General features: G+C 38.8%; 1 protein-coding gene across 2 annotated transcripts; it reads left to right on the plus strand.

The window, feature by feature from the left end:
- The first annotated feature begins 607 nt into the window (after positions 1–607).
- creb1b (cAMP responsive element binding protein 1b) lies at positions 608–12,812 on the plus strand. Of its 2 annotated transcripts, XM_084908198.1 has the most exons (8): positions 608–772; positions 5,931–6,056; positions 6,179–6,325; positions 6,425–6,525; positions 7,553–7,707; positions 8,312–8,494; positions 8,675–8,828; positions 9,114–12,812. In XM_084908198.1, the coding sequence occupies exons 2-8, from the start codon at positions 5,952–5,954 to the stop codon at positions 9,256–9,258; spliced, it is 990 nt and encodes a 329-aa protein (XP_084764324.1). In that variant the 5' UTR covers positions 608–772; positions 5,931–5,951; the 3' UTR covers positions 9,259–12,812. The 2 variants fall into 2 exon arrangements, with proteins under 2 accessions (XP_084764324.1, XP_084764325.1); XM_084908199.1 differs by lacking the exon at positions 608–772 and having other exon boundaries at positions 5,925–6,056.
- The last annotated feature ends 1,319 nt before the right edge of the window (positions 12,813–14,131 follow it).

The following is a 14,131-nucleotide window of genomic DNA, read 5'->3' on the forward strand; positions in this document are numbered from 1 at the left end:
ATCCCCCGTGAAGTTAGATATTTAACCTTGTTATAATGCATTTCTAATAATACAAGTTGTGATCTATAATCGCAGTACTTGATAAAAATTAATAAATATTTTTTTAAAAAAACCCCGCAGCTCCACTAAACTAACAAATCAATACAACTAACTGGGGGCCACTGGGAGAGGCAATCAAGGCTGAGGAGCGCCCAATGATGTATAAGTTTCAGATAAAACCACGGGGCTTTCAAATTAATTAGTTAACTGGACTGTGTTTGTATTAATACCGTTGAAAAAATATATATTTAAAAAATATATATAGAAAAAAAATAGAAAGTAGCTTGTCTGTCACTAATATTTTACAGAATTTCTGTTTCCTGCTTTGTCATATGTCTAATACGGCTTTAGATGAACGCAGCGACCCTCACGTTTACAACACGCTTTTATGACCACCAGCTTTAGCTGACAGATTTTTATTGATTTGTTATGTAATTACTGAATTGCAAATAAACCGCGTATTGTTTTTTTTTTTTAGTTATTTTGCCAGACGTTTCATGGGGCACGAGGGTGTCGTTGCTATCCGTTCATTCTCGGGATTTTCCGGCATTTTCCGTCTGCACTTCGTTCATTTCCGGTCAGCGTCGCCATCTGCTTTCTCGTCCTTCTCCAATCTCCGTGTTGTTGTTCCCGGTGACGCGGCGGAGGTGTAGCCTGACGCGGGCTCTTACGTGTCGGCCAGAATAAAAGTGGAGCTCCGGAGGCCTGGGAGTGACGAAGGGAGACTGTATCGGTAAGGACGAAGCGGTGTCCGGGGCTCACAGGGACGAGACACTGCCGTAGAAAGTGTCGGTCTGGTCGGGTTCGGCCCGAAGCAAACAAAGAGATCATGGCGCCGCGGTGTGTTTGTAGCAGGATGGAGGGAGGGGAGTCTGCGGCTGTTTGGGAGAAACGGAGCAGATGTGTGGCTTTGCTAGTGAACCAGGATGGGCAGAGTGTTAAGACACAACAAACGGCGGTCGGACTTTAGCTTTGTTAATACGCTCACATGTAAATGATGCTGACTGAGCTTTCTGCGCAAAGATTTGCGCTGTTTTCCTCCTGTTAAAGGCGCACTGAAAACACTAGCTACGATATTTGCGTTTTTCTCCGTTACTTGAAAGACTTAATTGTTATTCTTTTATATGTATATATGTACATTTACATGTATGATTGCATACCCATTTGTATCGACGCTCTTTCGTCGTTAGTGATTTTGCTCCGAGTTTGCGTCGATGTGCACACAGAAATGTGACATCGTAGGCCTCAGCGTTTGGTCGCCCGTTAAAAACATAACCCACGGGCCTGTGGATTTAACGCACATCGTGTGTCTGCGGTCTCATTACTTTTTAAAAAAAATTGCGGCACATCTCCTGGGATGTGATCGGTGTGCGTTGAGGGGGCGTTACCCGGCCATGTGGCGCTGCTGTCACACACGGAGCATCCGAGTGATTTTTGAAAAGCAGAGGGAGAAATGTGTAAAGCCAATCATGCAGCGGAGAGAAGCTACGCACTGTGTGAGATCACGGAGCTCAAAGAACAACACGTCCCAGATCAACACTCGCTGCATCGCCTGAAGTCAGGCGGGGATCACCTCTCCAAAGCTCCTTTATTAGAATCATAGTTAATATGGGGGCTTTTGGTTAGGAGCAGCTAAGTTGAGTTTGAAGTGTGACCTCCTGATAATTGATCAGGATTTGTTAGGGAAGCCCAAGATGCCCTTCATGATCATTAACCATTTTTATTTTATTAAAGAAAAAAGAAGTTCAATAATTTTCCTTTCCAAAATAAAAGCATTTTGTGTGTCTTTGTTATTGAAGATGTGGGCACGCCCATGTGTCCCCTTGGATTACCCTGGATCACCTTTGTATGTGTTAATGAGTAGATTGCATCTTCACAAAATAATTTATATCCCATTGTTTGGGACATTTTTTTCTTTCATAAACATTTGTAACTTTATCAAAACCTGCCCATGCAGACAATGGTGAAAACACAATTCAGATGCACAATATAGTGTCTAGTGCAGGGATGTCAAACATAAGGCCCAGGTGCTCGAATTAGCACGGCAAAAACTCCAACCCGGCCCCCTTAACAGCTTTGGAAAATGTGAAGAAAAGCAATGATTTAATTTTAAATGTAAAAGGATTTATGGAATTAAAATAATAAAAACCCCGATTAGAGGTTCTGAATGTCAGTTTTGATTCATCTTCAACTAACTGCTCAGCTCCAAACTCACCTTCCTGGACGTGAGGACACGGTCGGATTTTTTTGCTGTTAGATCCTGATCAATCCTGTCTTTATTTGGGGCTGAATTTCTCACATATGAACAGTGAAGTTACTGCTCTTGGCGTGACTCCTTTATACATGCGCACAGTTGTCTCACTTTAGAAACAGAATTATTCTGATGCTTCACATATGTTATAAACAGCTGAAACAACTGTCTTGGTACTTAATACTTATTCATTTAAATAACAGTAATGTGAAAAAACAGGAAATTCCTTCTTTTTTTTAATTTTATTACAGGACAGTCTTGTTTGTGAGCCCCCAGAACTTTTTCTGTAATTTTACAGAAATAATTTAAGCCCAAAAAGTTGTGCACTTCTTTCAGTTACTACAGCAGTAATTCTCTGTCTTGTAGAAAAACTGTTGAAAGTTCACTGCTTTCACTTATATTTGATATATAAAATGTGCAGTTAGACTTGTTTACGTTTAACTGCATTTTTTGTCTTCCCCGCGCAATTGGTTAATATTGTTAACTCCCTGAAAATGGCTTCAGCAGCAAAATTAAGATGTTGATCAAGCTCTGATAATGTGGTCTGAATTACACAAACAAAATGAAATTGTTGATAATCTCTAAGAACAACCTAACCTGTGATTTGGTTATTTTTTTTAAGCCCTTGTCACAGAATATGTCACTAGGGTGACCAGATGTTTCTCTGTTTTTATTCCTTATCCCTCGACCCACGTCTTGAGACAGTGTCCCACATTTTCTAAAGGCTGATTTTTACTCTGTGTATATGAAGGAATGGCTTTTTTAAATTACAGTTGGAAGGAGGACGTTGGCCTGTCTGATGTCATACTCATCAGGGAAAGTCACACGTCAACAAAAAGTCACACTCTTTGCAGATTTTGTTGAATATGATGGAAGCTACCATGAAGAAAATCAAGCGGCAATATGTCCTTAAAAAGAGTTTTTGTCTTTCTTTGCTAGTTATTTTTCAATTTCACACAGAGGCAAAATACGGTGTGAAGCGACATGTTGATACGCGTGTCATAATTGGATAGGGCATGTCAGTCTGTGGATGCATTCAAACTGAAACCGAAAAACTGTTCCCAAACAGAAGAGCAGATGAGATAACCGTGGAATAAAAGAGAATACAGGAGTGTAGAGATGATTTTCAGCCTCTTTTATCTTATTGCTCCTCACGGTTTTATTCATTGAGATTTGTAAGGCTATTGTGAATACTTTATCGTTTGACGTATGTCAACAATCCTGGCTGTGCTGTGATTTCAGCTGCATTTACATAATAACAGTAAGTGAAGTGATCACAAGTTTTCATCTGACAGGGTGCTCTGCTCTCTGTCACACTGAAACCTCTCTGCTCACTCTGAACAGAGCAGAGATAAAAAGTGTCGTGCCTGCGTCGGGAGAGTAAGGCCTTGTTGTGAAGCAGTGTTGTCTGTGGGTGTTTTCAGAGTAATGACATGGTAAAAACAACCTTTCCAGGGGAATGAATATTCAGTTATTTCCCAATGCATCCAGGTCATTTTTGTTATATGAATGTGTGCCAAGTGTTGTAGCAGATATGCAGTGTTACTTTTAGTCACTGAAACTATTTTTCCTGCAGTTTTCAGTTTTATTCTGATGTTGTTTTTACTAAAGCCAAAAATGTGAGCAAATAACAGACACAGCATTGTTATTTGGCACAAACTGATTGAGTTGTGCAGTCGGCTGAGTGTTTGACTTTTCCTCCAGTCAAACACTCAGCCGACTGAGTGGGCAAAGTTACGTGACAACACAGTAGTATGTTTGAAAGGGGATAGTACATAAAAGTATTAATGGAATTAAAATAACATAAACCCTGATCAGAGGTTCTGAATGTCAGTTTTAATTCATCTTCAACTAACTGCTCAGCTCCAAACTCACCTTCCTGGACGTGAGGACACGGTCGGATTTTTTTGCTGTTAGATCCTGATCAATCCTGTCTTTATTTGGGGCTGAATTTCTCACATATGAACAGTGAAGTTACTGCTCTTGGCGTGACTCCTTTATACATGCGCACAGTCGTCTCACTTTAGAAACAGAATTATTCTGATGCTTCACATATGTTATAAACAGCTGAAACAACTGTTAAAGCTCTGCCAATTCACCCATTCATACTGTCTTAGTACTTAATACTTATTCATTTAAATAACAGTAATGTGAAAAAACAGGAAATTCCTTCTTTTTTTTAATTTTATTACAGGACAGTCCTGTTTGTGAGCCCCCAGAACTTTTTCTGTAATTTTACAGAAATAATTTAAGCCCAAAAAGTTGTGCACTTCTTTCAGTTACTACAGCAGTAATTCTCTGTCTTGTAGAAAAATTCTTGAAAGTTCACTGCTTTCACTTATATTTGATATATAAAATGTGCAGTTAGACTTGTTTATGTTTAACTGCATTTTTTGTCTTCCCCGCGCAATTGTTAATATTGTTAACTCCCTGAAAATGGCTTCAGCAGCAAAATTAAAATGTTGATCAAGCTCTGATAATGTGGTCTGAATTACACAAACAAAATGAAATTGTTGATAATCTCTAAGAACAACCTAACCTGTGATTTGGTTATTTTTTTTAAGCCCTTGTCACAGAATATGTCACTAGGGTGACCAGATGTTTCTCTGTTTTTATTCCTTATCCCTCGACTCACGTCTTGAGACAGTGTCCCACATTTTCTAAAGGCTTTTGGGGCTGAATTTCCCATATATGAACAGTGAAGTTACTGCTCTGGGTTTGTCTCCTTTATAAATGTGCACAGTTGTCTCACTTTAGAAACAGAATTATTCTGATGCTCAACGTATGTTATAAACAGCTGAACTAACTCAAAAACCTTTTTAACATTTTACCGTAAAGTTATATTTTACAATATTTACATTTGTAGTAATGTGAATAAGTTGAATGACAGAAACCTGCAGGGGAACCACTTAAAATGTATTGTGCTTAAATTTTAGGGAGAAAAGTCCTTTTTTTTTCCTTTTTTTTTTAGATTAGCTCGGGAAATGTGAGACCGTGAAACCGACTGAAAGCAGACGCTACACTGAAAGCATGAGAGCTGAAAACCCTGTTGGCCTTTTCTGTTATTGCTGCTGTTACCCAAAGTCTTTTGCTGAGCTGACAAACCCGTAGAGAAGCAGAAGAGTAGTAGCTTTGTGACGCCATTCTCTCAGAGGTATGCTGTGTTTAAATTCATGCAGAATTATTTTAAGGTCTGACCTAGTAAGTAATTGCAGTTCTGCCTTTACAGAAAAGTGACCAGGGTTTACATTCAGACATCAAGACGACAAATGCCTTCAGCTTACTGTAAAGCAGTGCGGGCGTTTAAATACCAGAACATTGCACAGGTATAGAAGAAGCTTCCAGGAGATTTTATTATTGATGATTAGCATCATAAAAGCCATATTTTTTTAAGAGAATGATAGTATGTTAAACCTCTTTACTCAGATGGCCAGTGGTTGACAACTGTTGTTATGTTTACTGTTATTGACTCCTTGGTGACTCATTCTGAGTCATCCAGTTTGGTGTTTTTATTTAAGTGGAAGTTTAAATTCAAACATATTCTATGCTTCTAAGCTTCAGTCGCCTGACACCTGGCAAGTTGTTTGCTGCAGCTCCCCAAAAGTTTCGTTTTAACAGCTTCATTCAAATCTGTACCCAGGTTACAACATCAGGTTAGCCAATGAAGATGGAGTCAGCAGCAGAGGTTCAGCAGGGGGCAGAGACTGCTGTGACTGAGATGGAGAACCAGCAGATCACCCCGGCACAGATTGCTACTTTGGCGCAGGTATCAATCACGTAATGAAGATGATGTTGACACAATTTCCCCTACTTTCAGTGCGTTCAGTGCCCATCTTGAAGTGTGTTAAAATGCATGTGATAGCTCAGTCATATCACCTCTGTATTTAGGTGTCCATGACAGCAGGACATGCTTCAGCAACAGGTCCCACAGTAACACTGGTACAGCTGCCCAACGGACAGACGGTTCAGGTCCACGGTGTGATCCAGGCTGCGCAGCCATCTGTAATCCAGTCCCCACAGGTCCAAGCCGTACAGGTGAAGCTTGAGCAGTACTGTCTTTTTATTCAGCCTTAGCACAAGATCATTAACCATGAAGTGTTGATTAATGTCTTGTTCTTTTGATTGATGCTCCAGATCTCCACCATAGCAGAAAGCGAGGATTCGCAGGAGTCTGTAGACAGTGTGACCGACTCTCAGAAGCGCAGAGAGATTCTGTCACGGCGCCCCTCATACAGGTAATTAAGACATTCAAGACAGTGGTGTTATGCCACAGATGAGTCTAAAGCTTTGGGGGAAAACTGTCAGATGGCCACTAAACCATTTTCATTTGGCTCTGTAAATTTCAGGAATCGAGAAGTAGTTCCCAAAAGTTACATTTCTTCTTGCTTGCTTATCAATTGTGCATATTGGTTGCAATACAATCGGCTGATTTTAGTTTGTGTGTGGGGGGGGATATTGGTGTGCCTACAGCATGGATATGGGCATTTCTTTTATTTGTATTCCCCCAAAAACGAGTGCAAAGTGCAAACTGCATCCCGGACAGAAACAACTGCATTACGGTGCTAAACCAAGCTCCTTGCAAGCATCTACAGAGTCAGTGTGCTAACGTTAACCTAGCCTAGAACCCAGAGTGATGTTAAAACTGAATGAATGCAGACCCCAGTCCAGCAGCCAGATCCTGAACTTCAAGAGCTAACAAAGGCAGTGATGAGCAGTCAGGCTGCAGCCTCATTTTCTATTTGTTTCTAAAGTAGACTCACTGTGATGCCTTAAAGTCTCTTTGTGCTGATTTTCACCTTTGCTTTGTGCTGATTGCTTTGTTTTTATACCTAAATTCTAAGTAAAAGGTCATATGTGTGTTCACATTAGGATTTGTGTTGGTGTGTGGCCCTGTAGCCTCAGATTTATATTGTTAAATGTTTATTGTGAGACAAATAAGTTAAATCCAAATGTAATGCAACAAGTAGTAGTAGTATACCAAATTATGTTTTCATGGGAGCAATTGTAATAATGTAATATTGCTGCATTAATATTTACAGGAAGGACACGAATAAGCAATGAAAGATGCTTTATGGAACAGAACACTGTTTGATGTTTAAAAAGAGAGTTTGCTTTCACTTTGGTAGCTGATGTCTATTTTTAGATTTCACAGGGCACTGGCTGTCTCGCTTGCCCTGACTTAACACTCAAGCTAAGGCTGATACATTATTTTATATGGATAACTAGGATTGACAGTAAATCCACTTCTGCGTGTCCTAACAGGAAAATTCTGAACGACCTTTCGTCTGATGCACCTGCTGTCCCTCGTATCGAGGAAGAAAAGGCTGAAGAAGATTCATCTGCTGCTGCCGCCACACCTGCAATCACCACTGTTACTGTCCCGACACCCATCTACCAGACCAGCAGCGGCCAATACAGTAAGTAACATTTGGTTCAGTAATTAAATTATGTTAAGTTATTTTAGTAATTAAAAGAATATAATTAGGAATTAAAATATAAAATATTTATAATAAATAAAGCAATTTAACCATCAACCTCACTACTTCATGTGAAGTCTTAAATTATCTCCCCAGTTTTACAAAAAACTTGATTACTTAATATAAATATAAACATATTGAGGGAGATCACACTAGTATTAAAATATGTTATGTTTTCATTGCAGTTTAAAGCATTTTTAAATGACTTAAACTGGGTTAAGAAAGTAAAGGGCAGTTAATATTCCACATATTCATCACATAGAGGAAGACAATAAATCTGAGCTGTTTAGCTAATTGTTTTGTTTGTGGGGCAGTCCAAGAAATGTTTAACAGTTTGTGCAAGTTCATCACAGAAATGCAGTTTGATGCTTCAGTTTGATTAAGCGCAAGACTCTAAAAGAAACAATAACAACTTCACAGCACATTCATCACAATGTTTTCTTTATGGGAAGACTGGGGAGCGAAGAACGATAAGAATGAAACAAATTTATAATGTGTTTTCTGTCCTTTTATTTTTCTCCCCTTTCATTTGTCCCTCAAATAGTTGCAATCACACAGGGTGGAGCCATTCAGTTGGCCAATAATGGTACAGATGGAGTACAGGGCCTTCAGACTCTGACTATGACCAATGCAGCAGCAGCCCAGCCCGGTGCCACCATACTGCAGTATGCACAGACCAGTGACGGCCAGCAGATACTGGTTCCCAGCAACCAGGTGGTGGTCCAAGGTAAGAGTGGCAGTCTATTATCCATGAGCACAGCCATTCTTCAAGCCATTCTTTTGTCTTTGGAAGCAAAGACAAAAACATTTGGATGTTTATTGTTAGTAAACAAGATAGTTAAACAATAAACTAGGTTCATTAAGAGGCCAAATTAAACATCTGCTTTCTGTCAAATTTTCCTGTTAGCTGCCTCAGGTGACGTTCAGGCCTATCAGATCCGAGCAGCCCCTGCCAGCACCATTGCTCCCGGGGTAGTCATGGCCTCGTCCCCTGCTCTTCCGACCCAGGGTGCCACTGAGGAGGTCACCAGAAAACGCGAGGTCCGCCTCATGAAGAACAGGTATAAAAAAGGAGGACTGTGTGTTTTTGTGTTTGTTTGTTTTGTAATGTCTTTGCAGTTTCTTCAAATACATTTCTACGGCTGCAAGCACCAGGAATCGCAGGGTATTCATAGCAAGTTAATAGTGATTCATACAATCCCTGTAGTGAGTATGTTTCAGCCCAGAGTTTGGTACATTTGAGAAGTGTTCACATTGCAGGTATTAGAAAGGAGGCCAATGAGTACCCACCAAATCCAACATTCAGAAGGAAACAAAAACCCAAATTGTGTCTTATCCTTCTACAGAGAGGCGGCCCGTGAATGTCGCAGGAAGAAGAAGGAATATGTTAAATGTCTGGAGAACCGAGTGGCCGTTCTGGAGAACCAAAACAAGACACTAATTGAAGAACTTAAAGCCCTTAAAGACCTTTACTGCCATAAATCAGAGTAGTTGCACTCCTGAACACCACACTGGGCCAAGTAGCATTTCAATACTTTCAAATGCTTTGACTGTTTCTGTCTACCTGGCCTTCCGGTTTGCCCTTGCCTGGTCTTTATCCCCACCCCCATAAAATGGCTCAATCCAGAAGACTGTTATTACAATAAATTTAAAAAACAAAAGTTGTGTACTGTTATCAAGGTCTAATGAGAAAAACTGCAAAAGTGCTAACTGATACTTCATAGGCAATTACAATACAATCGCAATGACAAGCATATGACAGTGGTTAACATGCTGCTTTGTGTACGAGCCTGAGTTTTATTGTCATAGTTTTGGCTGATGCCCAGATCATTTAGTCTAATGTTGCTTCACAGGACAATAAGAAGAAATCCTGATATCTGCTTGTTTTGTTTTCTGTTTGTTTTTTCTTTGAGTAAATGGTTCAACTTCCAGGCCAACTTGAAGATGCAAATCATTCATAATGGTTTACTGAGGTACTAACTTTTACTATCTCTCTTCCAAGTTCAAGTTTGTTTTTTTACTTGAATCAAGGTTCAGTTGTTGAAAAACAGTTTATTTTCTGGCCTCACTGGACTCCCGTAGAGTCCTGCATTTACTATGTAAGCAATAATGCCATCTTTAAGTTGGCCTTGGAGTGTCACTGTTGTAGCTGTCGCTTGCTGTTTAATTTGCCCAGTGGTTTTGGTTTAATATCAAACTGTAAGGCAAGAACTATTTTCACTGTGTCCTAATATGTGATTCAATGGAAACTTGTCAAAAAAGGTTTTGTTGCAGTGGCGCAATATCACATTGAAGGTAGTCAGCTTTGAAAATGTTTACTGGCCAAAACTTTGACAAGAACACAAAGCTTGTTTTAAAAAGAAGGGGGGTGGCATTGCTTGATTTGTTTTTGTTTTTATTTATATACATATAAAATTATCTTGTCAATTGATATTTTTCCAGCTGTACTTTTTTTTTTTTTACTTTCTGGAAAATAGCCAATATGTTGCTGTACCAGGCAAACCCAGTCAGTTGCAGTTAAAGGCTTTGAATGAAACGTGAATTTCTACTTGATCCACTCGTTTATGTGAACCACATTGTAAAGGGGACTCTACAGCTAATTAGGCACAAACAATCCTTTTTTGTTTTCTAAATATTTGTAATGATGCTACCAACTGCCAAAAAGGAAGAAAGTGGAGCTACGTAGGTGCAAGCAGAAAGTTGATTGCCGCAGTCGTATGTGTTATATATTGAAATGGTAATATTACAATTTTCTATTCACTGCTTTTTTTTTTCTCATGACGATTGTCGCTACTCCCGAAAGATCATTAGCACTGTTTTAAAGGCAGATTATTTTTGTTACAATCTAGACTAAGTTTTTATAGTTTTAGTAAAGATTCCTAGTAATTCTGGGAACATTTTACTCATTGGCTTAAGGAAAAATTTCAATTTTAGACATTAGGTATATTCATGGTTTAAATTATTAAAGTGTTGCATTTGCCAATGCACGCTCTTAATTTGGTGCGTAAAATGCTCTCACAACAAAATTTTAGAGGATTAAAAGAAGAAGGAAGCAAACCCAAGTAACACAAGCGACAAAACTTTTGTTTTGTTTTGTTCTTTAATCTTATTTCCATTTTGCAGTGTCTGTTAAATGATGGTAAAATCTGAATTGTGACACCATAAGATTGCGGGTCATTTCTGGATATGTAGCAGATTGGATCCTTGGTGAAATCTACAGAAGATAACGGCTACAGTAACATGAGTTTAACTCTAATAACCCGTGAAGATGTACACTCCATTGAGAGGAGATCACTTTGTGGGACTGTGTGTGGTTTTTGAACAGATATGTGTATGTATTTGTGTGTTTATTTTTTTATATTACTGTACATAGACTCTACAGCATGTGTAGAACTCATGTATTTCTGTTTGTTTGATATGGAAAAAAATGTTCTTATGGCTTGTATGAAAATCAACTTTGCATATTTGTAACATATATCAGTGTATAATTGAAAGAAATGTATGTGTGTATTCATGTTATCCACCGGGCCTACCACCGTCATGGCAGCTAGTGTACGAGAAAAGGCCTTCAATGGAGATGTTATATTTTGGAGTGTTCTTTAGGATCAGTAGTGTTTGTAGACAAAAACAAGTCTGTTGAAAGCATTTGGGGTCCACAAGATATATCAGCTTCACAATTTTGTCATTGGAAAACTTTATTAGGTTTCCTAAACATATCTTTTGTCTATGCTCATGGAATTTGAGAATACCATTCCCATTGTTTAGGGTGACTTTCAAAATAAAATGTATTTCATAAGAAAGCTATATTTGTTTTAACAGAACATAGTGGGGAGTTTTAGCAGTGATACGATATGTATATCAACTGTTTCTGTTCAAACAAATGTTATATTGTTGTGACATAAATTTGTTATGAAAATCATTCTAAATGAGCAGAACCTCCAGCAGGTAAAGGTTTTCTGTCTAAGTTAAGAAATTAAAGCACAGTTTTTATTTTTTCTTATGTCAATTCAGTCTTTCATTCATTTCAACCAGAACATTACTGCAATCCTCTCTAATGAAAAGTTTGAGGCATTTTTAGTGGGAAAGATGCTGACATGAAAACTTCAAAAGCTAGAAAGGGAAATTTAAAAAATGTCCTTCAGCTCACGGTTGTGATCTTTATACTCATCAAGAAGTCGTTTGGTCCACTTATTAGCATTTGGGAAGCATTTGAAAGCTTTGTTCAGAGCTTTCAAATGCTTCCCGCTCTTCATCTACACATTTGCCATTGCACAACAGAGTGCGGACTTTGATTTAAAGCAATCTGTAGAATTCGTAAAGTCATAAATAATGTTCTTGTACTGCACTCCAGGGGATGATGATTATAAAGTCTGATGATCAAGAAAACCATAAATGGGCTAAAAATCTGTATTTAGTAATAAATGCATGGTCAGTGCCAGGGCTCTAACAGTGTGTTCAGGGATTGGTAGCAGTGACAACTTTTAGATACCAGTGCCATTATAATGCGACAGAGAGGAAATGCAAGAAAGTCAACCCCTTTGTAATTCAAACTTTCAGTGGTGCTTATATTAAAAAAAATCTAGTAATAACTTTCTTTTCTGTTGATTTGATATGGTGAGCTCAACTTTGTGATGTGATTACACAATATCTTTTAAACGATAATTGTTTTGATTTTTGTTTGTGTGCCAGAATAATTTGTAACAACGGGCCTCGTTTGTGCATGTAACAGAACGATATCCATGTGTGTAAAAGTGTGTATATATAAACAGGATTTCTAGAACAGTAATAATGACATTTTTTCTAACTTTTAATGTGATGAGTTTGTATATTGCCACTTTTGCAAGTTATCAATTGAAAATGCCATGTATCATACGGTACCTTGTATAGACGGGGTTGCCAGATGAAGCATTCAATACTGTTTGTTTAAACATTGTCAAATTATAAAACTATACCAGCCCATTATTTCAAAGTGCTGTTACTCTGGCATTATGTCACTCTTTTGTAAACACTTGCTATGTCACAATAAACTGATACTGAAGATTATATATCCTATTGTTAATTGTATTAATTGTATTGTGTGTATTTTCAATCTCCTGCGTTGTGTTTAGTGTTCTATTTCTAATAAAATGGTAGCATGTCAGTTTAATAATCATGATTATCCAAGTTTCAACATGTACGAGGACATTGAGAAAGGGGTGAGGTGTGAGCGTTTCAATGTGGCAGTGGGGTTACATCAGTGATCAGCTCTGAGCCTTGTTTGCAGTGGTGTTGGACGGGTTGACAGATGAGGTCAGGGAGGAATATGATGTTTGCAGACGATACTGTGATCTATAGTGAGGGTGAGGAGCAGTTCAAAGAGAGCCTGGGGAGATGAAGGTGGAGGTATGCACTGGAGAGAAGAGGAACAAACGTCAGTAGAAACAAGCCGGAATACGTGTGTGAATAAGAGATGAAAATGGCAATGTAAGAAGCAAAAGCAGTAAAGGCGAATGAGTTGAAATGCCTGGGATCAAGTATTCAAAGCAACAGAAAATGTAGGGGTGGGGTGGGTAGAAGTCTCAAATCTATTCTAACATGCATTTAAACCCATAATACGTGACCATGAACACTAGGTATGTGTAAGCCAGTTTAAACACTAAGCAAAAAAAAAGAAGAAGGTTGTTTGCTATAAATTTAAGCTGATGGATTTGGGGTAACTGTGGCTCAGGTGGTGGAGCAGGTTGTCTTTGGGATGTCAGTGGCTTGATCTCCTGGCTTACCGTATCAAACACTGTAACTTAAGCATATAGGGGAAAAACAAACAATGGAAGTGGTTAGGGGAGAAAATCATTTGATGAAACAGCTGCAGTAAACAACTAATAGTAGCCAATCATCTATAGTCATGTGATCAGAGCGCACATTGCCTGCATATTTTTCTCCCTCACAACACCAATGATCCCACACTTCTTTTCAGCATGTCTCAGTCCTTTGCATGTTTTGGTATCTGTCACTTCTGCAGCTGTTCCATCACGTTTTTGTCACTGCGAAACACTTCCATTGTTTTTCATGTGCTTTTGCAGTATTTTCTATTTGCATGTGCTTTCTTGATGTTCATTATGATTTTATTTATATAATCGCCTCAAGGCGCTTTATTTTGTAAGGTAAAGACACCCTTTTAACAGGAAGAAACCTCTAGCAGAACCAGGCTCAGGGAGGGGCAGTCATCTGCCGGGTTCAGGTTGGGGTGAGGGGAGGAAGACAGTGTGTAGTGTGTTTGACCTCTTTGGGTCACCGTACTGGCTCTTCCTGTACATGTGTCCACCTTGAGTTGCCTGTGACATATCTTTAAGGAGTGTGAGTATGTGTGTGAATATGTGCTATATAG

The sequence above is a fragment of the Perissodus microlepis genome, chromosome 16, assembly GCF_051167445.1.
Source record: "Perissodus microlepis isolate ML-2025 ecotype Zambia chromosome 16, ASM5116744v1, whole genome shotgun sequence".
NCBI classification, from domain to species: domain Eukaryota; kingdom Metazoa; phylum Chordata; class Actinopteri; order Cichliformes; family Cichlidae; genus Perissodus; species Perissodus microlepis.